The following is a 26,044-nucleotide window of genomic DNA, read 5'->3' as shown; positions in this document are numbered from 1 at the left end:
TTTAGGAAAGAGGTATGAATTTAAGAAATCAGATTCAAAGTTTGAGAAAGTCTGATATAATTGTCATTAAACAGTAGTTAAATCTTAAACATAAAGCCATAAATTATGTCCTTCCTTACTTCCGTCTTTCCTTTCTTTTTTAATGAAAGAGAAGCACAGAGGACAAGGGTCTAAATCCCCCTTTCTCTTTAAACCATGTGAATCTTAGATATTTTCTACGTCAGAAAACACAATTCTTTGGCAGCTGATATATGTGACCACATAAACAAAAAGAAATACCGTAAAGCCATTTTAAACTAAGATATTGTGCTTGGTAAATCTATTAGGCAAAGAGCCTCTTATTATCACCACAATATGTTAAATATCATCATATATGCTTAGGTGCTTTTTCTTCATATATAAATTCTTTTGAAAACATAATTGGAATTTTACAAAATAGGGAAAAAGCTTTTTTTTTAAAGGAGTTTTACTACATTACTGTTAAGTAGGTATACTTTCTTTTGAGTGTACTAACTATATGTGGAAATACTTTTAAAAGGTCAGCTGAAATAATAATATAAAACTTAAAGTAATGAGACTATTTCAAAATTAGCATTCCAACTTGAATAAAACCAACGGGAGTTGATTACATTCTTATTGCTCCCCAAAAGTATTTTCATCTAATGTTTACTTTAAAATGCGTGTGTGTGTGTGTGTGTGTGTGTGTGTGTGTGTGTACCTTTTAAAAGTCATAGAAGAACATTATGGAATTGATAATTTTTTTAGGTTTGCTGTTGGGTCTACATGGTAATCAAATTTAGAAAACCATAAATTACACTTAAATTTATTATTTACAAGCAATTAATTATAAAAAAAAAAAAGCCAGGTGGCTTTCATTACATAAATTACTGTTAATGACAGAGACCTCATGCTGCTACTGAATTTAGCATTTGCATGTGTCAAGTGCACATAGTGGTGTGTAACTCTCTTCTTTAGGGTGGAACCAAGCATTGAAGCAGAAGGCAAGCTGTCCAAGTTTCAGATCACACCCAAACTAGTCCTTTCAGCCCCACATATTCTGAAGGTTTTAACATTTGTAGCAGAAAATCTGTCTTCCAATAACATTTTGTTGAAACAGCTTTAAAACCAGATATATAATTACTGATCATCAAATAGTGTTTACCTACACTTAGTTACTAAAAGTCCTATCTCTATGATTTAAATATTACCAAAAAACGTCTAATCAATTTGCAGCAAACCAAGGCATCTATTAATATCTCACAAATGCAGTTTTTAAAATAATGTTTAAGTTGCCTCCCTACCACAGAAACTGTGCTAAATAAATGGACAATAACTCTTTTTTCAGGGTTCTGTCTCTGTTTTACCTAGCCTTTTGTAGTGATTCTTCCAACTCTACAGTAAGTGTAAGTCCCTTCCAAAGACAAGGAAGAATTTTACCTCTTTATTCTGAGAAAAAGCATGAGTTTCAATGATATAATAGGAGAATAGGAGCTTATATCATACAGAAAGAAACACAGGAAGAAAATAAAAATAAATAGCAAATAAGTTTCATCCTATTTCAAACCCTAGCCTAAATAGAGGCCTAAATAAGTATCTCCAACCCCCTCCATCAGTACCACCAGCAAAAGGAGAAAGTTTTATGAAAATGCTTTGTAAGCTATAGGATAAAATTCAAAAATTACTATAGTCTTCCTTTCTAAGCAAATAAGAAATGCTTTAAAATGTAACTGAAAATCCTAAATTGAGCTACCACTCTGGTTTTCAAGGATTAACTGCCTAGTTAGATTATCTAACCCTTTACTTTTCTTCTTCCTCTAAGAAGTCTGCCTTATAAACAACCACCAGAGAGATGGGTAACGGAAACAGGTTAGTTAAAGGGAATGTGTCTTTAGCTTCTGAGTAGTTAGTCTACATTTGGGGAGCACAGAGAAAAGGTGGGCATAAAACAAGGGCTAATAGTTAAGGAAGGAGAGTCTGCACTTACTAAGTACAAGGATAAAGTAATAAAATAAACTTTTTCAGCTAAAAGAAGGAACTAATTTACTCGCATTATCTTTGGCCAAAGTAATAATCCCAGAGGAGTGTGATGTGTATATTTAGCCAATGATGCTGCCATGGCTCAAAAACACAACTTACCTTTTTTTTTTTTTTTTTTTGAGATGGAGTCTCTCTCTGTCACCCAGGCTGGAGTGCAGAGGCACGATCTCGGCTCACTGCAAGCTCCGCCTCCCAGATTCACGCCATTCTCCTGCCTCAGCCTCCCAAGTAGCTGGGACTACAGGTGCCTGCCACCACACCCGGCTAATTTTTTTATATATACATATTTTTTAGTAGAGACGGGGTTTCACCGTGTTAGCTAGGATGGCTCGAGCCTCGATCTCCTGACCTCATGATCTGCCCGCCTCAGCCTCCCAAAGTGCTGGGATTACAGGCGTGAGCCACCACGCCCAGCCCAACTTATCTTTAAGAATCACTTTAGAACCACTTTACCAGTTACACAAGAAAACCAACTTCACAGTCACATCTCACAGCTCACCAAAATACAGGGTGGCCACCACGTCTAGAAACACAGATAAATACAATAAAGGATTTATTGTTATTGTTATTGAATTATAACACATGGAAAAATAATTATGTCTCTAGAATTTATGGTCACCTAGTAACATCAGCCCCCTTATTTTTCAAACTTAATGATGCATTTTGTCTCCATTCTCAAAAGTACCAAAGACACTGCACCACACACTCTAAAAATACTTGCCAAAAGAGAAGTCCCAAAAGTGTTTTTGCTATCATTACAATGTGTCCCCAGTAGGAAATAGTATTCATTATAGCACTTTTAAAACTGTGAGCCATTAATTTATAGTTGCAAATTATAGTTACATGTGAGGGAAAATAAAAGTTTGGTTATTGGAGGACATTAGAAGAGTTAAATACAAGACAAGACGCAGGCGCTGATAGCCTGGCAGGCACAGGGCACACCACCAACCAAAACCACCAGCCCCTTCCACTGGAGTGGCTGGAAGCGTTCACCCTGAGCACATATGCTTAAGAATTCACAGTAAGTGAAATTCAAACTCTTTCCCTCTTACTGTTACATAATAATTTTTCAACACCCTAACAAGATTTTTCATGTCTTCCTAATCCCAATTAGGAATAATAGTAGCTTTATCACTATGAATACAAAAAAAAAAATTGAGAGCTGCTATCGATAAAACCCTGAGAGTTTTAGTGTATGGTGCAAGTTAATGATTCAGTGATGCTATGATCGTGTCATGTTCATGACGAATTTTCAGACAGCAGCCTAGAAAAGTCAATCAGCACTGCTGTCTATTTTTATGATGCTGGAGGCAGTACAATGGTAGAGCTCACTAGCACTGTGTGCCAGGCAGGACACGAGGATTTTACTCATAGGGTTAGGAATTCCAGTCCCAGAGAAGGCCAAAAGCAAAGGTCTAATGTAGACAGTTAAGATAAAGCAGCTTAGCTTGAAGAGGAAGCTAAAAATATTCTGCTTTGGAAACTGCCATATTTGTGACCTCATGGCAGACTGAGAAAACCAAAGAGATCCAGAAATCACACAAGTAGTTAGTTCACTGGGGTTTTACAATGCCCTGTGGCTGCTCAGTTGTGAATCTGAAAAAGAAGTTCATGAGGTTTAATAATAGGTGACAGATCACCTCAGTAGGTCCAGTTTTGCAAAAATATCCATGCCAAAGACCACAGAGGTACCTGTTGGACATGGCCAAGGGTGGTAAGTATTACACTAGTCTCCATCTGAATCACGTAAGCTACAAGCCTAAGATTACAAAAAGAAAATGGGGTATAGAAAAAGGCCAAATCTCCAATCACAAATCTACCTTGATTCCAGCCACTAAAATTTCACATAAAGACCCCTTTTCAGTTCAAGTTGCCCCGTGCTGAAGGGTAGGACAGTTACACATGGTACCTAGCCTCAACCCCTAATGAAATCCCAGTTGGTAAAGTCATTCACATTCTGAAAGGGAACCAACTCCTCACACTGCAGAATGTTGGCACTGCACAATAATCCACAGTTAAGTAAACTCTGAAAGGAACTTTTACTTTTTTTTTTTTTGATACCCCTACTTGGGACATCAAAACACTGTAGCATTACTTCCTAAAAATAATAGAAATTTTGTTGAATCACATGAAACAAACTTACTGTCACTCAGGAATAAAAGTCAATCACTAACTTAGAATTAATCATTGAAATAGGAAAAAAGACATAAAAATGGACTGAAAAGTCTATCTACAAATATTAAGGTAAGAATTCATCTAGGATCCATTTCGTTTGTCCAGTTTTACATCAAAGTTTCATAAACTACTGAAAACTATACTTTGATGGAAAACATGCCTCCACTACTAGTTCTCCTGGTATAAATGGTCCCAGAATTTATGTCTTTGGCATGTGGCCACGGATTTTTACACTGCCACCAAAGTACTCAGTTAATATACAAATTTCTACTAAACCAAGCCATAAGCAAATCTTTAACTGAAAAGCTCTGTCTACTCGTTTATAATCTGTTACCTGGAAAAAAAGCAGAAGGTCTCTCTAGCCACCTAATCACCATATCAATGACACATGCCACAAGAGAGAAGCACTAGTTTATTTGATTGATCATGGTAGATAAACTCCAAATAACAGAGAAATTAACAAATGCTTGACATTTGCTCAACATCCATTATTCTGACACTGCTTTCAGAATTTCAAAGCCTGGGAGTATGCTTAATCAACATTCATATTCCCTCGTGAACTACAGGCACCATATTGCACCCCGCCTTCATACTGATGAAAACTGCATATTGGCCATTTCCAAAATGTTCTGGGACTCCACACAGGGCCCCTTTTCTCTCTTGTTCCTGCTCTGCAGTTTTCTTTTAAACACTTCCAAGACAAAAGCATCTGCCAGTTTTTCTCTCTAGGGATGTATGCAAAATGAACTTAACAGTTTTAAGACAGGAGTAACCCTCACATCTAAATTCATTCATAGGACAGAAAAGGGCCTAAGAGGCCTCTCCAGGGACAAAACCCTGCTGAAATTCTCCCCACACACAACAGTGGGAGCTTTATAAAATCTAAGTCCAGACAATTTCCAATTCAAATGCCCAACATAGCATGACCTTTGTCAGATCTCTGAGCCCAAGATGCACCCATGATTTTTTATTCTAACCAGCACAGACATTAGACAGGGCACTATTGCTAAGCAGGAGGTTCAATATTTGCATGCTCTTCTATTGTGAAAATGTAACAGTGACAGCACTGTGTCAAATTCTTTTCCCTCTAGAACTTTAACTCCATAGGAGAGGCATGGCTGACAGATGACTCCCCAACATCTGTGTTATGTACACTGCACAGCTGAGGAGCCCTGGATCACTGTCAGAACATAGTGGAGCTGACCTGCACCTTTCTTATGCCTTCTTCTTATCCCTGCCCCAACCCACAAATATATAAATATCTATAATACAAATAGTGCAATTTTTAACAAAATATAAAGATGGCAAGACAGATTAACATAATTTATAGTCATTAAGCTGTTCACGTAGCAGCTCAACATATGTTGTATAAATGTCCTATACCGAATAATTTATCAGATCTGACACAGTGCACATCATATTGTTTTATTTAATACACTTACTAAAATTTCATGGGTCAAGCATCACTTCTGAAAGCACTGAGAAAGCACTAGAAAATATTTATTCACCTCTCGTGATTTATTTTGATTACCCTTACAGCTACATGATAAAGTGGAACTCACAAAATTACAAGGTTAAGGTTTACACAGCCATTGTTTCATATACTAAAATATAACAAATGGTTCCATGTCTGTGTTATATTTTACTTTCATTTAGTGTTAAGTAGAACAGTAGACTAAGCACTTAGCTGCCTACTGAATATTTTAATATTTTTAAATAGGACTTAAATATCTTGGCCCAGAGACTGGGAGCTTAAGTAACAATTCCAGGAAAGAATAGTAAGTCCTTTGTAGGGTACTAGTTAGAACAGTACTGCCCCCCTCCCCACCAAAAAAAAACAAGCATGCTTCAAAGTCATCATATCCTCAAAAAAGATCATAAAAATAAGCATGGGTCCACATCAGAAAGTTAGCAAGAATTCACTGAATGCATAAAATTCACTGAATGCACTACAATGCTAGGCAATACAGTGTAGAGCTGGAAGATCAAATCACAGCAAAGCACACAGCTCCCATCCAAAGGATCTCAAAATTAATTCAAATAGAAAGCAAAAGAGAGAAATGTATACATTCCAAATGAACAGGTAAAAGTAATTACAATGGACAAAGAAAAAAAAAAAACTCACTAGAGCTAATATTCAAGAGACCAAAAAAAAAAAAATGGGGGATGGACAGATGGGGAAAGGAAGGGCAGGAAAGGAGGGGGTGGAAAAGAGAGGGACGGACAGAAGGAAGGAGAGAGGAAAAGAGAAAGGGAGGAAGGGAGGGAAATAGATTAGACGTGGCACTTGAGATTCTTCACACTTGAGATTCTTTTTCATCAGTTTTCTCCTAAAATGTTTTATCTGGGGGCAGGTCTCCAGGACAAAGAAAATGAAATGAAAAGGATGGTAAAAAGATCAGCAATGGGAGAGGAGCTGAGAGCTTCAAAAGGCAAGGTCAATAGGGCTTTTCAAAAAAAAAACATGAATGCTTGTTGGCCTGATCATGTCTGGGAGAACTATTAAAAACTTTATTTTATCAACTGCCTTAGGAAAGAATATTAAGCAAAAAACCTTTTGTTTCCAATGGACTATTTTGTTTAAAATGTAGTAAAAGTGAGATGAAGACAATAACTAATAACTAATAATTAATAACTAAGTCAGGTCAGGTGTGGTGGCTCACACCTGTAATCCAAGCACTTTGGGAGGCAGAGATGGGTGGATCGTTTGAGTACAGGAGTTCAAGAGCAGACTGGGCAACATAGCAAAACCCCGTCTCTACTAAAAATACAAAAAATTAGCCGGGTGTGGTGGCACACGCCTGTAGTCCCAACTACTTGGGAGCCTGAAGTGCGAGGATCACCTGAGCCCTAGAGGTCGAGGCTGCAGTGAGCTGAGATTGCACCACTGCACTCCAGCCTGGGCAACAGAGTGAGACCCAGTCTCAAAAAAATAATAAGTTTTATGTCTATTTATGAGTGATAAAATAAATGAGAATTGTTCCCAAATATCTACAAAATAATAATCATCTCACAAAAAACACTCTCAGGTTCCCAAAGAAGCTCCATATGTTTCAAGGTGTAGATACTACAATCCAGAAGCAAGGCATCAGCTTCTCAAAAACTTGACCTTACCATCAGATGACAGGAGAACTGACAGTCAATGAGATACTTCATGTGGAGAAAAGAAACCACAAAGCTATATAATATTGTACTGCAAGTCAGGCAGCAGAGTGACTTTAGATGAATAACAGGTTATTTTAAAAATACTGAAGGTTCTATCATACTGCACCCTCAGAAAGGAAAGTTAAGACAATGAAGTCAAATAGAGTTCAATATAAAAAACAGTAAAGTTCCAATCTCCCAAAAGAAAAGAACAAAAAATAGGAAAATAATCTTGCTCAGTTTAATGCATGGTGATAATGGTACCTGGAAAATCCTAACTACAGAATAATTTAACCCTTACAGCTTTATGTCTGAGCAAAAAACCACTTTAGCCATAATGCAGGGTTTATATGAAAGTGAGTGCCAGCATTAACAGATAGCTTTAAGAGTTGGGATGGTGATAGAGAGGTTATGTATCAAAAAATTCAGTAAGAGGTCATTGAGAGCACTGAGAAAAGAACGAGTTTGAGCATTGCAAATTCTTGCTGGGACCCCTATCATCACCATCACTCTGGCATTTTATTTCTAAACAAGAAATGTATTTTACCTTTCTGAGATTATTTTCTGGTTACAAGCCAACCATTATGAACCTTTCAGTGAATCACTGAATAGGGCACTTAAAGGGATAAACAATTATAAAAATAACTCTGTCACAGGCGCATACATTTTATTTTATTTAGTGATGTAATAAGCTTAGGGGCATATATCAGATCCAAAATGGTCTTGGTCATTAATTTAAGCAATAAATCATAGGTCTTGCCAACAATGACGGCAAACAGATGCTAACAAGGAAATGTATTACTTAATATTGCCATGTGTTATAAAAATGTAAGTGTGTTTAAGACATGTCTTAAATTTTTATAATAATATGCATTTAATACATTACTGTTTTGACACATGCAGGAATCAGATTTATAGGTCCCATTCCGTAGCTTCTTCTTCTGTGAACATGAGAGCATATTCTGGGTTTTTTGTTGTTGTTGTTGTTTTTTGTTTTTTTTAAAGAGGGGTTTAAAGTGCATGTTTGCAACTATATCTAATTGGTTGTCTTGCTGTTTTGTAGTAAATAATGTCAGCATTTTAACTCATTAAAAAGAATGAATCTACATACTTCGCCTGAATTTGAAAATAGAACATTTAAAAATTCAAATTTTTAAAGAAACATTACAGCATAAGAAATATACAAGAGCACTTTATATCAAGTTGGCAACTAATTTTTTTTACATTCATTTTGAACTGTTCTGCATACCAGGCAAAAATTACTACCTTAATTAATAAGTTTACAAGTAAAGTTCAATATTCAAAAATTTGGAAGTAACTAAGAAAAACTCCACTTTATATCTTCATGCAAAAATTCTAAGAATCAAACAGTAGTATATCAAAACACAAAGTAATTTAAAATGGAGTCTTTCTATTCATAAATTTGGCAAATTATGCCAAACCATAATATTCCCCCTCTAATATTTCCTTTCAGAGCAGTAGGTTTATATTCCTTTGCCAGCAGGTCGAATCCTCCTAGGGAGAGAGGGCTTGTGAGAAAAGGGAATTAGGGGCTAAAAAATTAATCCAAAACTTCTTTAAAAAAAAAAAAAAATGAGCTTTTTTTTTTTCACATCAACAAGATACTGACTCTACTAAATATATTTTTTGTTAGCAATTATTTTGTTGAGTTTCCTTTTCAATCAACTCTCCTAGCTGCCAGCATGGTCTTCCCTCTTTTTTGTGTAGGCAAGGAGTTCATTCTTTAGAATACTTGAGGAAGCAGTGCTCGGAGTATGGAAACTAAATTTTCTTCATTAAATCTACTGAAGCAGATATTAAAAATGCATTTAATATACTGGCAATGGTCGGTGGGCACCGCTGACTGTGACAGGCCAGTTACTGATGATGTGCCGTCAGATGGCCTTCTCAGCAGGCGCCTGGGTCTCAGGCTGCTGAAGGACAGCAATATCTTCCCTTGTGTGTAAGCTCTATTCATCTCCCAAGTATTTACTAAATCACGGGCCTCTGCACACATAGCCCACGTTTTCAGCGTATGCTAACAAATGATGGATGGCCTCGTCAATTCGTTATGTCCTGAAAGCATGGTTTCCTGCCATTCCAATCATCAAACCTCAGCGCTTCAGAGCTGATCCGTCCCAGGGAATATATTTTGCAGGCTCGATTAAAAGAGTAGAAGTTCTTTCCATTAGACTCTCTGGCACTCTCCTCAACTATTTGTTGTTTCAACTAATTATTTGGGCAGAATGTTCAATAGGTGTTCAGGTACTATAACATGAGCAGGTTTTTTCCTGATGTTCACTAAGGTGTAATTTCTTTTATGACAAATCAGTGGAGGTATTTGAAAATAAAATATTTGACAGAGAAATTCATGTTTTAAAACAATTTTCCTTCTAGGTACAGTCGGCAAAACCTTAAAAATACTTTATATCATCATATTGTATTATATTATATTATATTATATTATATTATAATGTAAGTGTATTAGCCAATGTACTTCAAAGGAACTTCCAAGGCAATAGCCATTATGTAAATCATCTAAGCCTTTCAAGACAATAATTCACACACATTCTCTTAATTATAATCTAGATAAAGACACAAACTGCTTAAAAATTCTCCTGACAGTTCCAAAGTTAGATGACAAAAGTTCAACTTGTCAAAGAAAAAATCTTCTTAAAAGAACATTTATTTTCAGTTCCAAGGTTATATATGTCAGTTGTCTTTTCCATAAGCCATAAGAACATTTTTTTCTCTATAGCTTATCTATGGAACAGAAAATAAATAAGAGCACAGTCATACCTTTTACTCAGAAACAGTAAACTTCATAAAAACAGATGAACTTACCACAACTAAACAGAAAGCTGAGCTTTGAGGAAATGCGGTGGTATTAAAGAGCCAAACAACTTGCTATAAATAAGCTTCTTGAAATGCTAAAAAAATTTGTTTTAAAGTGCCAGACTCCCATTTAGCCAATAGCCGCATAGGCACCAATACACCTCCAGTCAGTGTAAGCTCCACCACGCTGTCCTGCCATTCACCTCAACCTTAACCTCAAGATTAAGCTCATTTTTATTGCGCACAAAGGTCATCTGTATTAGGTCAAAATTCAAAGTCCCTTGTCAGAAAAGGTTGATATATTCCAACCTTTCCTTCTCCATGCATCAAATTTTTCATGGTAAAGTCATATTCAGCAGACAGTATATTCAGCAATTTATTGTGCCATTGTAATACAGTGCAGAATACAATCGTCCAAAAAGCTATCACATGAATAAAATATTTTTCATGACTATGAACCAGATCTAGACTCCTTACACACCTCTAACAGAGGAAATAAAACTAACCAAGTCTTGTTTCCATGCTTCAGAAGAGTTATATGGCAAATAATTATCCCTAAAATATAATCTATAGCATAATTATGCTTTTGCTTCCATCGTCTTTGGGAATAGGCAACTTTTTTTCAAAGTGTCACTCAAATTTTTAAGTGGTTTTTTTTTTAATGCAAAAACATCTCACCTGTTTTAATACTTTTATTCAAATCTGGCCTAAGCAGTTTAACTGAAGTAGGTCTAAACCTGAAACCCTCTTTGATCTAGAACCTAGAGGAAGATGGGCTCTGTGACACAATGAAAACTAAAGGGGAAAAATTACTGTCTTGCCCAATTCATTACTATTACAATTATGTGATTAGCAGAACTGCAAAAATAAGATAAATTAAAAGAAATCTTTGAAGGCACCATTCTAGAATACATCGTAATTGGTAAAACCAAAGCCTTAAGGAATAATCAATCCATTCTCTTTAAGAGTTTATGCAACTTCTTTGTGTTTACCACAAGGTCTTTTCACAATCAGTATATTAGTATGATGAATGGTTTCAAGATCATCTTAAAAACTCTCATTCAGCCGGGCGCGGTGGCTCAAGCCTGTAATACCAGGACCGTGGGAGGCCGAGGCAGGCAGATCACAAGGTCAGGAGATCAAGACCATCCCGGCTAACACGGTGAAACCCTGTCTCTACTAAAAATACAAAAAAATTAGCCGGTCGTGGTGGCGGGTGCCTGCAGTCACAGCTACTCAGGAGGCTGAGGCAGGAGAATGGTGTGAACCCAGGAGGCAGAGTCTGCAGTGAGCCGAGATCACACCACTGCACTCCAGCCTGGGTGACAGAGCGCGACTCCATCTCAAAAAATAATAATAACAACAAAATAAAAACTTTCATTCTTCAAATTTGATTAATACTTATATTGAACACTAAAATCAATGTTCACACTGACATGATGATCTAGGGTATCCTATAAAATCTCCTTGCCCTGGAAGACTTACACCTGAACTTATATATTTACTGGAGTCAAGCTACTTCCTGATAGAGAAACCCTGACTCTAAACCTGGTACTCACTCAAGTATCTTTCATAAATGCATAACCCCCTTCTTACTAAGTTGAGACAAAAAAGTAAAACAGCTTCCAGATATGAGTGGTTGCATTTGAGAAAAATAAGTAGACAAGAAAATACTTGGAAGGGGGTGGTTTTAGGAAAAATATTTTCTGTTCTAATATGCTGAGTCTAACTATCATAACCATAAATACCACTGCAACAAGCAACCATGAATAAGTAATGGTACCAATAATATAACCGCAGTAGCAACCAGTGTAGTATCAGGAATCATGCTAATCATTTTATATGTATTATCTTATTTCAAGTTCATAACAATTCCATTTTATAAATAAGGACTCTAAGGCACCAAAAAGTGAAGAAATTTACCAATTAGGTATCTTCCCTCTGTTTTTATACTGGAATAACTACCAAATGAAAATGTAACATCTGAGCTTGAGTTTTTCTAGAAATAATTTCTGACATGATAAACCCTCGGGTGTACCACTAGAGCATTTCTAAATTCCTACAGAAAGGAAAGAATCACTGTAATGTCCCTAAACTTAGCTAATTAATTGATTTTAAAAAGGATTCACTTTTCTAAATGAGACATGTATATATGGCTTTAAAAAAAAAAATCAAGCAGCATTCTTTAGCCAAGTTCAATCAAATGTCCATTATGAATGTACCATAATACTTACAATATACTAGGTACTCCCAAGGCCCAAGACTATAATTCCAGCTCCCATGCTAACTACAGTAAGGGAAACATAAGGAGAAAGCCCAACAACCCAACAATGACAAAAATCTTATAAGAATGAATGAGTTACACATGGTAGTAGTGTGAGTCTCTTTCAGAAAAAAGGCTACAAAAATCAGAACAAATGGGGTTTAAAAACTTCTATGAAAGACATCCCTTGGAGTCATAAGGTACAAAAGTCTCAGACTGGTGATAGAATGCAGTGGTGTGTGAGGCTTAACAACTGCCTTTGGTAGTGAGGGGTGGTAGGGCTGGAGAAGGGGGAAGCCCAGGTTGTACCATCTGCCAATTTCTGTGGTGTAAATACTCCTACTGTGGATGAATTTTAAGCTACCAATGTGAGGTCACGGTTTGTAGAGTCTGGAAAAGATGCTCACAATCAGCTCTCACAGGCTGGAAAGAGCACCAGCATCCACTGGCTGTAAGCCAAATTCAGCCCACAGACTTGTTCCGTTTGGCCAGGAAAATGTTGGCCCACACAGTGCTTTAAAAATTCAAACAAATTGACAACATTTAAAACTCAGGATATTTTATTTTTTCTTAAAAAAAAATCAGATCTAGAGCTGCTTTCTAAAGAGTAGAAGGCCTGGCAGCACCAGGCCCACATTCCTGCATGGCACTGGATGGCTGGCATAAAGTGGCCACTGCCTTGTTGGTACACACAACTGTACTTTCCACCTAGCTGCAGTCCCAACCAGGTCAGCCTCATTCATTCACTTGTTGTTGATACTTGCCTGGCCCCTAGAGGGATGGGAGTCTGTGATCTCTAATTTAAAAGCATGAATGGAGAGTTTTGCATCCAGATGTGGAACTTTGGTCAAATCACTGGGTAGGACTCCTCCCTCTGCATCTGCAACATTAACAGATTTGACCAAATTATCTCTAACTGCGATCTCGATGCAACACTGGCTTGCTTTATAAGTCACTGAATCTGAATAATAAGAGAGGTATGCAGGTCCCTCCCAAGCAAGCTTTTATGATCTATCTGCATGTAGAGAGTTCCAAGTGCACCCACCAACATGCAAATAAAAAATTGAACATGTTATAAACTTGAGGTTAAATGTATTTTTACCTTTATATATTTTAGTTGTCCTCAGAAAATGAGAATCTAGATAATTTTAACTTCATCCATTAGGAAACAGCTATTTGTTACATACAGGCTGTTACATATAGGCTGGAAGAGTCTGTGGGCTTTTTAACGTTATACAAGGAAAAGTCTGCCTCATATTCCCAGTCCATTTACCATCTTAGCTAAATGGGGCTTGAAGTGTAAGTTAATTTCAAATTTTATTAGCTTTCCCTACCAATATTATCAGCAAAAACAAACAGCGGTGTAATATACCTTAAGCAAAGGATGATATCAGCTTGAGAGAACTGTAGACAGAAACAAATTTTTTTTAAAAAGAGCCAGTCTAACTTCATGTGTAAATGTAGAAGACACATTCAAATGACTCTACACCTCCCAGATCTCAACCACAAGAGAAGCCACTTACAAGAGCCCTATAGACACCACGTCATAAGCTACAGAATCACAGGAAGATAAGGTGTGCCGCAGGCATAAATGTCCAACCACAAAATTTTCACCCTGCATCTCTATTCATCCTAAAACATTCCTAGATTAAACAAAGTTCTATTTGAGAATAATCAGAAGTATATATGACAAACACTGATTCATAAATGTGCTGAGTATAAATCTGGATCATTCATACTAGGCTGATCTGAGGATGCACAAGTCAGTTTGCTGGTAAGTGAGCTTAGTCAACACTGGCATCCCAAAGCTTAGTAGACCTTTCCCAACCTATATAGTGCTAACTGCAAACTTGGGGATTTTCAATAGTCTTAAGTGACAAACCCTGTAAATATCAAAGGTCTGCTATGCCTCCTATTTCATGTAACAGAATAAACACAAGTTCTGAGTTTATATCTCATCCTTTTTTGTTCCTGGAACAAATGACAGGCCTTAACTAACAGTGACTGAAAAATAATTAAAAATAAATATATGTTGGGGGTGGGGAGCAATGATGATATACCAGGTATTCTAAGTCTTAGTCTTGGATATGACGACTACTCCCAGGACAACCTCATAAAAAGACTGGGCTTCACACAGAATTGCCACAATTAGCAGGGGCCGGTGTTTGGTCAGGGAAAGACCCAGTACTTATATACTTCATTGAACAGCTATATTAAGAGATATGAATCTACCTTACTTTTTTCCTCTACTTGAATTGCTTTGTTTCAAAATATTTATTCTCATAGTCTTGAAGTTATTGCTTTAAGTATAACAGCTTTAAACATTTTTTAGCAACTGAATCATAGTATTTCAAACACATAAAAGAAATAGGTCCTGAGAAAATTTAACATTTTACTTTGGATGAAAAATTGCAGAGCCCTCGTTATCTCAATGAGATCCCAGCTATTTATGAGGTCACAGTTTGAACACCACAGTAGGTTAAAAAAAGCAAACAAACTTTTACTTGCTGTCACGAAGCCAGAATGAATAGAAAAGATCACCCTTCAGCCAAGAGACGTAACTTGAAAGTGACAAGCCACGTCACTGTTCCTTGGCATGAAGGAAGCTTTGGCTTACAAAGAAGGACTACTGACTCTTCACTATATGTTTCATGAAAGGGTAGGGACGGGAAGAGAGGAAAGAAAAGGTGAAGCAGGTATTAGTTCCCCAAAGTGGCTAGAACAGGGTTGGATTTGTGATCAGCACGTACCATCTTTCATACGTGGGTCACAGATTGTTCTACTCTAGCTTCAAACCCATGGACCAAACAATCCAGGATCTAGCTGTGTTCTGTTCCCCTAAGAAATGGAGAACTGTCAGCCGGGTACGGTGGCTCACGCCTGTAATCCCAGCACTTTGGGAGGCCGAGAGGGGCAGATCACGAGGTCAGGAGATCGAGACCATCCTGGCTAACACAGTGAAACCCCGTCTCTACTAAAAATACAAAAATTAGCCGGGCGTGGTGGCGGGCGCCTGTAGTCCCAGCTACTCGGGAGGCTGAGGCAGGAGAATGGCATGAACCCAGGAGGCGGAGCTTGCAGTGAGCCCAGATGGCGCCACTGCACTCCAGCCTGGGCGACAGAGCAAGACTCCATCTCAAAAAAAAAAAAAAAAAAAGAAAAAAGAAATGGAGAACTGTCATTCAGTTAGGAGTTTCACCCTAGCAGCTTAAATGTATTCACTGTATATACAGCTCACTGTTTAAGCAACTTGACAGCAGAACGGAGAAAGGAGAAACATATCTTCAAGTATACATTTGAAAACATCTCCCTTCAATAAAAAGACAATTGAAAATAAAGAAGCATTTACTCTTTACCTATCTTCTATATGATCTTTATACCAGAGCATGACTTCATATATTAAGGTCACTTTTCAGATTTAATCTAGTAACATATATATTGATTGTTTTGTTTCTAAGGAAAATTCAACCAATACGGCAAAACTGTACAAAATGTGTAATAAAAACAATGGCAAATTCAGTCAACTTTGTCAAAAGTTAAATAATAAAATATTATTAAACTATACTTCTATTGAACCTTTTTTCCCCTAGAGAAATATATAATTTCTCCTTATTGCACAAGCAATCATTCTGGTAAGGGTTATTACTTAGTAAACTAAAGTTTGATGCCTGAATATAGATTTTTAAAATGAAGCCAATATTCTAATCACATGAAAATTCCCCCCAAATTAATAAGAAGTATAATTATAGCATGTGGATTCTTCTCAGAATAACATTATCTGAGGCTTTCTTCAAATACTCCTTTGCGAAGAATTCAAGCTCATATCCCTTTCGCAGCTACACAATGCAAAGATGCAGAAATATCTAATAAAAGCTAAACACTTCTTTTAGAAAGTGAAGGGGCCATACACTAACATAATAACCTTTCAGAAGAGTCTTTAAAGCTAAGCTACAATGTAGCAACAAAGTAAAAAAATAAAAAATAATAATACAGAAAAAAATGTAAAAGATCACTAAAGAAAACACATGAAATAATCATACTCTTTTCTTAGACATTCCTACCTAGTCCAATGATCAATACAGAAATAACCCTAGATATCCTTCCTGGTTGTAGGAATATTAATTTTAGAGATCATGTAAATTAATTCTATTTCTACGGCAACACCATCAGTCGAATTTCCAGTTCAATAAAAGCCGTTCTCTCTCTTTCTGAGCTATTCGCACTTATTATTCTGGAACTCAGGTCCACCACAACATTATCAGAAGTGTAGAAAATTGACCACAAACTGAGAATCAACTTTCATTTCAATTGAGAGAAACAAGGCCAATAGGAATAGTATTTCAATTAAGTACACCAAGCCCTACGGTATTAATTATGCATTGCAATGCTCCCTCATTCTAAAAAATCAGTGAATCTAGGTTTAAAAGGTTTTTTTAAATGCCATTATATATCACTGTGAAATACTTAAAGCAAGTTTCTGTTAACTATACAATATTCAACTGATAATCAAATCTTATGTGTTCAGCCATACAACCAACTGTTCCATATAAACATTTTCATTTTCTGTAAATCTATTGCCCTTTGTTTCAAAGCAAAATTGTGTTTTATGTTTCAAAAGGTTACTCCTCAGACATTTCTTCTACTGTAGATCAGCTACTACCTTCTAACAAAAATCATATTTACTTTTCATTAAAAACTTAAGGAGAGCTCTAAACTGTGCCGTTTTACATGCCTTATCTCACTTCACCGTCACCACAGCCTTAAGGAACTGAACAAGAAGAGACAACAGAGCGAGAATGAGATTCTGGAGCCTGACTTTACTTGGTTTTGATATCCTGCTTCCTCTACTTCCTAGCCGTCAGACTTCACCTCTCCTTTTACAGATGAGACAACTGTGACTCAGATAAAAAGAGATAGAGCCAAGTCATTTCTCAGGAACAAACTGTAATAGGAGGCAAGAAGAATGGAATATGAGACTCCCTCTGGAAAGAGCAGGCATCTTAAAATGCATCATTTATTGGGAGTGGGAGGGATTGTTCAAAAAAGACAACCATAACCAATGGCAGCACCAATTAAACCTAGCCACCTCAAACAAGCGTAAGAGCCAAGTAAAACGGTTGTGCTTGTCCCAAGCAAGTTTTTTCCAGCTATTCCACTCCTTACCAGATTGGACTCCTAAGTTCACCACCAAGAACCACTAAGTTCAACACTGTACACAGCACAATACACAATATGACCAGCTTTAACTCATTTTCTGGTAAAGAGAGGTGAGGACTTCAAGAAGATGACTAAGTACATTGGTTTAAGCATAGGATGACCACCCAAACAAGTTTTTACCTATTACTTTTGAGATCTTACTAGGAACAGCAATTTAAAGCACTTCATATGAGTGAATGGTTGCCTATGTCATAATCTAAGAGTGGGAAGACAGTAGGAGATATGGGCCAAGATAGAAAAAAAAAAAAAACGTGCTTCAAAATGTGGAAAACACCGTTAGAAAAACCTAAGCCAGGATCTCTAAGGACAAAGATATATCAAAACGATACAGATATCTATTTGCTTAGGGATTTATGGTATCAAGAGTTTGATTCATTAGTACAGTGACTAAATAACCAATATATGGTAAGGGAACTCAAGGAAAAATTAAACTTGTGCCAGAGGGCTTGGTATACTAGCAGAATAATTCCCAACAAGGTATATTCTACTTATTCGAATCCTAAGAATGCTACTTAACCATATCTGAACTAACTATTCAACCAATCTTTTGGCTTCTAACATTCTATGATTCTAATGCTTTATAGCTATTGGATGTGTCTTACACTAGTTTCCTCAGACTACAAGCTATTCAAAATTAGTTACTACATTATCCTATCTATTTTGTTTTGTTTTATTTTGTTTTTAGAAATGGGGACCTGCTATGTTGCCCATGCTGGAGTAGAGTGGCTATTCACAGGCACAATTATAATGCACTGTAACTTCAAAACCCTGAGCTCAAGTGATCCTCACATCTCAGCCTCCTGAATAACTAGGACTACAGGTGCCCAGCTATTTTGTTGTTATTGTTATTGCTGTTTGTTATTGTTGTTTTAATACCCAAATAGTGCCACAAACATAGTGAGCACACTATTATAGACCACATGCTAATAAGTGGTGAAAAACTCTACAAATACCAATGAAAATCGTGGGCTAATTGCAGGGTAGATCGTTTCACATAAAATGGTGGCAGTGGATGACACTGGTTAAGTGAATATTCTGGTGAGAGAAATAGAGAATCACCATTAGGCAAATACCAGTAATAACTGCTTCACGAAAACGTCAACGGATGCTAAAATCAATGGGAAAAAGGGTGATGAGAAACAAGAAATTTGCAAAGTCTCAAAGTATATCCCCACAAGGTATTTATTAAAAGGAACAATAGTAACTTTATAGTGCAGTTGTAATAGTTAAAAAAAAAAAAAAAAAAAAAAAAAAAAAACTCAAAGGTAAACCCACACCAAGGAAACTGTGGAGTGTCTCAAAATGAAGAATTAGGGAAGAGGTACTAGAAGGTTCTAGGAGCCAGAACTAGTCATGAGGTGGTCCTACTAGATATTGGTCAGACTTTGTCAACTAGGCAGTTTCTGGAACAGAGTTTATGAGTATGGGTTGAGCACATGAGGCTGAATGAGCTCATGATAAAAGAGTTCAGGTTTAGTCAGTAATTGTAGCTTGGTCAGGTAGAGCCTATCTGTTTTGTGAGTCATAGTACAAGTTAGCAAGTTATGGTTATATTTCCACTCTCAAGTAATACATATTTAAGACTCTATAGTAAAACCTACTAGTTCTACTGTACATTTCCAATTTTTCTTCTTGTCCTTATGAAGCAATGCAAATGTCATATATCACAAAATTATTTTCCTATTATAAAACACCATTAGTTTTATGTGTTGATTATAAAGCTATTAAAGAGCTTCAGAATTTAAAAATAATAATAATAATAATAGTAACATTAGAACTACCAGCTCCTGAGCACAAACCAAGGCAGACACCACCTTAATCAAGTGAATAAGGATAACGTCTCCAATAATAAGACATATGAAGTCACAGACCCTGATGTAATGCACTAAGTAGGCCACACCATCACTTCCAGGGTACTCTTGCCAGAAGTGTTTACCCTCAATCTAACCATGAGAAAATAAACATCAAACACAAAGGAAAGGACATTCTATAAAATTGACCACTACTCTTCAAAAGTGTCAAAATCATAAAAGACAAAGAAATAGTAAGAAACTGTCACAGATTGGAAATGACTTAAGACATTACAATTAAATCCAACGTGTGATCCTAGAAAAGGGACATCAGTGAAAAAACTAGCAAAGTTCAAAAAATGTGTCTGTAGATTAATGATATTGCATTAAAATTAACTTACTGATTTTGACGATCGTACCATGGTAATGTTAACATTAAGAGAAGCTGGGTGAAGGGTATATGAGAATTCTCTGTAATATTTCTGCAACTTTTCTGTAAGCTTAAAATTATCCCCAAAACTCTCCCAAAAGTAACATATAATCAAATATATATGTAGTGTTTGGGCAGGAAATTATAATGTAAAATATAACCTTGTAAGTAACAGCTGATTGGACTAGGGCCTTCTAAGAATGTCCACAAGAAAGATTAGAAAATGTCAATCAATAAATGTGTCCTCAGCAAGTATTTCAAATGTAGTATGTCCTATGTTTTAGGTGCCAAAGGGCCCATTACAGAAAGTCTTCAAATAACGTTATTTTGTTCAACATTATTTTGTTATAAAGTTGATGAGAATTTTAAAAAATTGATTCCTGGCTGGGGCCATTGTCTGTGTGGAGTTTGCATGTTCTCCTGACGTCTGCGTGAGCTTTCTCCCAGTACTCTGGTTTCCTTCCACAGCTCAATGATGTGCCTGTCTGCAGAACTGGCATGTCTAAATAGCCCCAGTGTGAGTGAGTATGGGAGTGTGTGTGAGCATGTCCCGTGCTGGGATGGCTTCATACCTTGCAGCCTGAGCTGCCAGAGGCCACTCAGAATCCTAAATTGGAATAAGCGGGTTGGTAAATAAATGAATGAATAAGTGAATAAATGAATGAATACAAATTACTGTAAAATAAAAATTCATAAATCTACGATAATCATACAAATGCATGACAATAAAGATGCAGTACACAAGGGCTCAGCAAGCTCACCACATTTATTACTGTTTGCTTTTTGTTTTTTGTTTTTAGAGACAGAGTCTAACTCTTGTGGCTCAGGCTGGACTGCAGTGGCACGTTCCTAACTCACTGCAGCCTCAAACTCCCAGGCTTAAGCAATCTTCTCACCTTAGCATCCTGAGTTGCTGGGACTCCAAGCATGTACCACCACACCTGGCTAATTTTTAAATTTTTTTGTAGAGACAGGGTCTCGCTCTGTTGAGCAGGCTATTGTTTGCTTTTGAACACATGGTGGTAAGAGGTGCTTCTCACAAATTTCACTTTGCAAACACGTACTCTTAGATTTAATCCACCACCACTATGACCACCAGCACTCACTGATTCACCAAAAATTGGGTAAATAATTATCTTACTTGTTTAAGCTCACATTAATTTCAATGTTTAATATTAGATGTGTTTTAGGTCTTTATTTTATTTTTTATTTTTTTTTGAGACAGAGTGTTGCTCTGTCACCCAGGCTGGAGTGCAGTGGCGCCATCTCAGCTCACTGCAAGCTCTGCCTCCCAGGTTCACGCCATTCTCCTGCCTCAGCCTCCTGAGTAGCTGGGACTACAGGCGCCCGCCACCACGCCCGGCTAATTTTCTGTATTTTTAGTAGAGACGGGGTTTCACTGTGTTAGCCAGGATGGTCTCGATCTCCTGACCTCGTGATCCGCCCACCTCGGCCTTCCAAAGTGCTGGGATTACAGGCTTGAGCCACAGCGCCCAGCCTTGGGTCTTTATTTAGAAGTTTGGTGATGTTATTATGACCAGAAATATGCTACAGGAACTTAATTCTTGTTTATAACAATTAGCATATGGTAAAATTGCTCTCATTATACATTTTTTCACTTAAAGTTGCAGTCTCCAAAGCCCTACCGAAGACATTAAATGATGACTTACTGTATGGTAAAACTGTAGAAACGAAAAGAATAGAATGAGGGTGAATTTTGGAGTTGTAAGATATTAGAGATCACAAAGTCCTACTCCTTCATTTTAAAGTGAAGGATTCCGAGACCAAGTAAAACACAGTGACTTGAAAAAACATAATTTTGTAACTTCAGTCAAAACAAGCCATGAAGAAGTGAGGCTACCCCAGAAGTCACAGTAAGAGGAAAAATTAAGCTGGAGAAAAAAATTAAGCTACATCTTCACCTCTCAGCATGTACTAAAATAAATTTCACCCAGAAAGATTTAAAAATTAAGAATAAAAAACAAAGCCATAAAGAATCTAAAAGAAAATTTAGGTGAAATATTTTTTTCTTTCATATATTAGGATAGAAAAGAACTTCCTAAGTATAAAGACAAAAATGTCAGAAAAAAAAAGCATACATTTAAAAGTTAACCCTATCAAAAGCAGAACAATATTTAAAATCAAACAACTGAGAAAATTTATGGAACAAATATGACATATATAGGACCAACATCCTGAACATATGCAGATCAATAAGTAATAAATCAATAAACAATAACAACAAACATGTCAACAGAAAATTAGGCAAAGGATACCAAACAGGTAATTCAAAGGAAAATTAAGTGGTCAAAAAAAATTTGGAAAAAGGTACAATCTACAATAATTTTTAAAATGCTAACTACAAGATGTCATTCTTGATTGAACATATTAAAGATTAAATAATGACTACCCTCAATACTGGAAAAGTTGCAGAGACAGACACTCCCATGCTCTGCTAGTAAAAGGACTAGTACAATTTTTTTGAATTTGTCAATATACATCAAAATCCTTGAAAACATAATTATCCTTTGATTTGAATTAGCTAGTGATTGTCTAAGTGTGGCTGTGGACTTGGAGTCCCTGAGACCCTCTCACAGGTCTACAGGGTCAACACGACTATTTTTATAAAAATAGCAAGACATTATTTGCCTTTTGCTCTGTATTCACATTTGGACTTATGGTACAAAAACAATGGTGAGTAAAACTGCCAGCTCCTGAGCATAAATCAAGGCACAAATCATAGGCATCATAACTGTACTAGTAGTCACTGTATTCACTGCCACACAGTACAGGAAAACAAAAAACAAAAAACAAAAAACCAAGACTTTCACTTAAGAATATTCGCTTATTAATTGCATTAAATCTCAACCCTTGAATACACAACCTTTTAACATTCTGTATGACTAGAGTAAATACAAAGCACATATACTTCATATCAAAGTATGACGGTTGCCTCCTAGGAAAGCACTTGTATGATTGTTTGAGAGCTGAACTAGCTACTTTTTCTATGGAACACCATTTTTACTTGAATTAATGATAACAAAGTATATTATTCAGATTTAAGTATCTGGCAGACACTTTCTCAAAAATAAACAATGTGAGCCTATCATTTCAAGGAAAACAACTGATAGCATTTGTTGCCAACGATAAAATTTAAGCTTTCAAAGGAAAATTCAAATACTGGAATGCTCATATCCATCACCACAAGCTTGACAGCTACAAATCTTACAGACTTCTGATGAGATTAGAGATGATATTAACAAATGTAATTTTTTGATATTGTATAATGAAAGGTGACATTTGTAAGATCTGCACAACTCACAAGCAACATTTTACAAAGGAATAATGCACGATGATAACAAATCAGGCGTAGGTAAAAGATCCATTCAAAGTTCAAAATAGGCCAATGGATTGTAATGTAACAAGGTAACAATCACCTTGATATGGTGATTCACCCACCTCAGCCTCTGGAGTAGCTGAGTAGCCAGGTCTAAAGGCACATGCCACCACACCCAGCTAATTTTTTGGATTTTTATTAGAGACGGGGTTTTTCTATGTTGCCCAGTCTGATCTCGAACTCCTGGCCTCAAGCGATCCTCCCATCTCGGTCTCCCAAAGCACTGGGATTACAGGCGTGAGCCACCACACCCAGCCCTAAATAGCTCTTTAATCCTTTCTTTTGCCGATTAGTAGTTCAGCTCTCTCTAAATAAAGTTTCCTCTGGAAGGAGAGTTGTTATTTATTCCCTGTATGGCATTTGGTAGAAGTGAAAAATATTTGAGTATATCATGAATAAGAAAGAAAAGAGCATAAGAGAATACGCCAGACAGCGTGGTGTCCCACAGGAAGGGAGGCTTTCATAAGTGTTGATTAAAGTAACAGACACTTACTTATAGAGAAGACAAGGTATTTGCTAGAGAAAAGAACGAAAAAGAGAAAAAGAGGGAGAGGAAGAGAAAGAAAAGGAAAATTACAAGTGATTGCATACATAGTGAGAGGAGAATATCAAAATGTATGCTTTTTCTTAAAACTGCCTAGAAAAATCTACCTATTCCCTTGGCTGAACAGTCTTCATCCACTTCACTGTTCATGTGCAGAACTGGCAAGAGTTAATGACAGAAAATTAAATTATATGTCAATTTTGTTCCTTCTTAGCAAGTCTGATAAAATACTAAAGGCTATAAAGGGATAAATATTGCCCTAAATCAAATCTGGATAATATTGGAAAGAGACTCCTTCATTTTACAGACTAGGAAAACTAAGTCCTTCAAAAAGCGAAGTCATAACAGAACTTAAACTTATGCTTCAATTTGTACTTTGATACCTATTATCCAATTATCTTTCTTTTCTCAAGAAATTACTTCTGTGGTGTTTGTTCAGGGACTGAATACGTCAAGGATGGGGAAGCTCTCCATTAGGAATAACCATGCTCAGTGCCACAAAACAAAACGGTACAGGTTTGGATTTGGTTTTTCATTAGGAAAAAAGTAAACAAACATTCTCTGCTTTTAACACAACATAAATACAGTGACCTGGTTGTCCTCAACTGGTTCCTCATGTAATGTTTGGGTCTCAGTTTCCACTTCATTAAAATGAGAGATCCACATAATTCCCAAAGTACTTTCTTAGAAAGTTGGATAATTCTAAAATCGCTGAAAAAAGAAGTGTTTGGGAGAGGAAGTATGAAATACACCCGGAATGTGTGTATATATAACATATATGGAGAAACTTCAGATCTGGTTGTTCAAATGGCCAATGACCCAAGAGTGGAATCCCTGGGTACCCTGCTCTCTGATTGGACTGAGAACCCTTGAGGTCACTTAATCCCACAGTCAACAGTACAAGCCACAGTCAAACAGTATGAAGCCGCTTTACCCCTATGCTCCCTTGTTTGTTTCCAGTGGCCAATTGAAAAGGGTCCTCCATTTGCTCCTTTCGAATCTACAATTCATATTCCCACCCATCATTCATTCCTAGTATCTGTCAATTAACCTCTGGTCATTTATGAAGCACCTACTATGTGCACCCATCACCTAGCACGTGCCACGTTTTCTATAAATATCTGTTGACTTGAATTTAATTGCAAGGCCTTGGGAGGCTGCCATGAACTCATCGTTAAGAGTTTTGTGTGAAAGGCGAGTGAAAGAATAAACCTTTTTTCGCCAACCTTGACCTCCTAACGCCTGACACTGGTGTTCCTCCCCACTCATGTGTGACACGTGGTTCCTAAGCGCTGCCTGGGCGGCCCAGGCACTGCTGCTGCAGGCAAAGGGCTGTGAGAGGGGAGAGATGGACACTTACCTGGGAAACCTCTGCTTCAGCTTCCTCAGGCTCTGCCTGGTAGGCGGTACAGACACTAGGCACTGGGCTATCTCGTCGTACTGAGCTTTGGTCAGTATCATGTTGGGCCAGGGACCAGGAGGTGGCGGGAACAAGGAAAAAACACCCTGGGGCTCGAGTAGCCTTGGTGCCGAGGGATGAGGGGTAGGCAAACAGCGGCACAGGCCCGGGTCCTCGCCTGCTTGGCTTGCCCCAGTCCCCCCTGAAACACACCCCTAGCTGCAATAGCGGGGCGGAGACTCGCCCAGTCCCAGGCTCCACCAGCACCTCGGCGGCGGGGACGGGCTGTACACCAGAATGCCCTAGCTTGGCTTACTGAGCAGCCGCAGTGGTGCAGCTGAAGGCAACTAGCCGCCATGTCCGTTAAGGGCAAACCAACCAGGAAGTAGCGGCCGCCCTTGGAAAGGCGCCGCGCCAGAGTTTCAGCAGGCAGGTAGGAATCCAGGGCATCGCCCACCTAGGATCAAAGGATCAACAAGGGATGCTTTGTACTCTCCCAATTACTAGAAGCCAAGGCGGCCTGACGCACAGACCAGGCGGCAGGTCTCACGAGTGCCCCGCGATCCTTCAGCGTGAGCCCCCGAAAGCCCCTGCCAGAGCGCGCGATTTGAATACACTTCCTAACGCGCCAGTTTGAGCGCTCCTCGGAGAGGAGACTGGCCTCCCGAGAAACCATGTCTTCACTCCACCAAGTCTGTCATGGGCCGAGCAGGAAAACTCACTAGGGTCGCTGTAAACATAGTTTAGCTTGTATTGAGGAAGCCCTACAACTTCTGTACGTCGCATGGAAGGCAGTTTTGTCCTTGTTGAGAA

At 37.6% G+C, this 26,044-nt stretch overlaps 1 protein-coding gene across 12 annotated transcripts in view; it reads right to left on the bottom strand.

Moving 5' to 3' along the window:
- Positions 1-25,746, bottom strand: part of CDIN1 (CDAN1 interacting nuclease 1) — a 274,755-nt gene extending 249,009 nt beyond the window's left edge. For 6 of the 12 annotated variants that reach the window (XR_010123940.1, XM_063652571.1, XM_063652570.1 and 3 more), the window contains exon 1: positions 25,193-25,505. Coding sequence is in view for 9 of the 12 variants with exons in the window: in XM_063652571.1 (XP_063508641.1) it covers positions 25,193-25,293 (101 nt within the window). In the remaining 3 variants the exon portion in view is untranslated. Of the gene's footprint in view, positions 1-25,192 lie in introns of all 12 variants that reach the window. The other 6 variants (XR_010123939.1, XM_063652569.1, XM_063652572.1 and 3 more) reach the window with 3 other exon arrangements.
- Between the last annotated feature and the right edge of the window lie 298 nt (positions 25,747-26,044).

Source organism: Pongo pygmaeus, chromosome 16 (assembly GCF_028885625.2).
Source record: "Pongo pygmaeus isolate AG05252 chromosome 16, NHGRI_mPonPyg2-v2.0_pri, whole genome shotgun sequence".
Lineage (NCBI taxonomy): Eukaryota > Metazoa > Chordata > Mammalia > Primates > Hominidae > Pongo > Pongo pygmaeus.
This window is presented reverse-complemented; position numbering and strand designations above follow the sequence as displayed.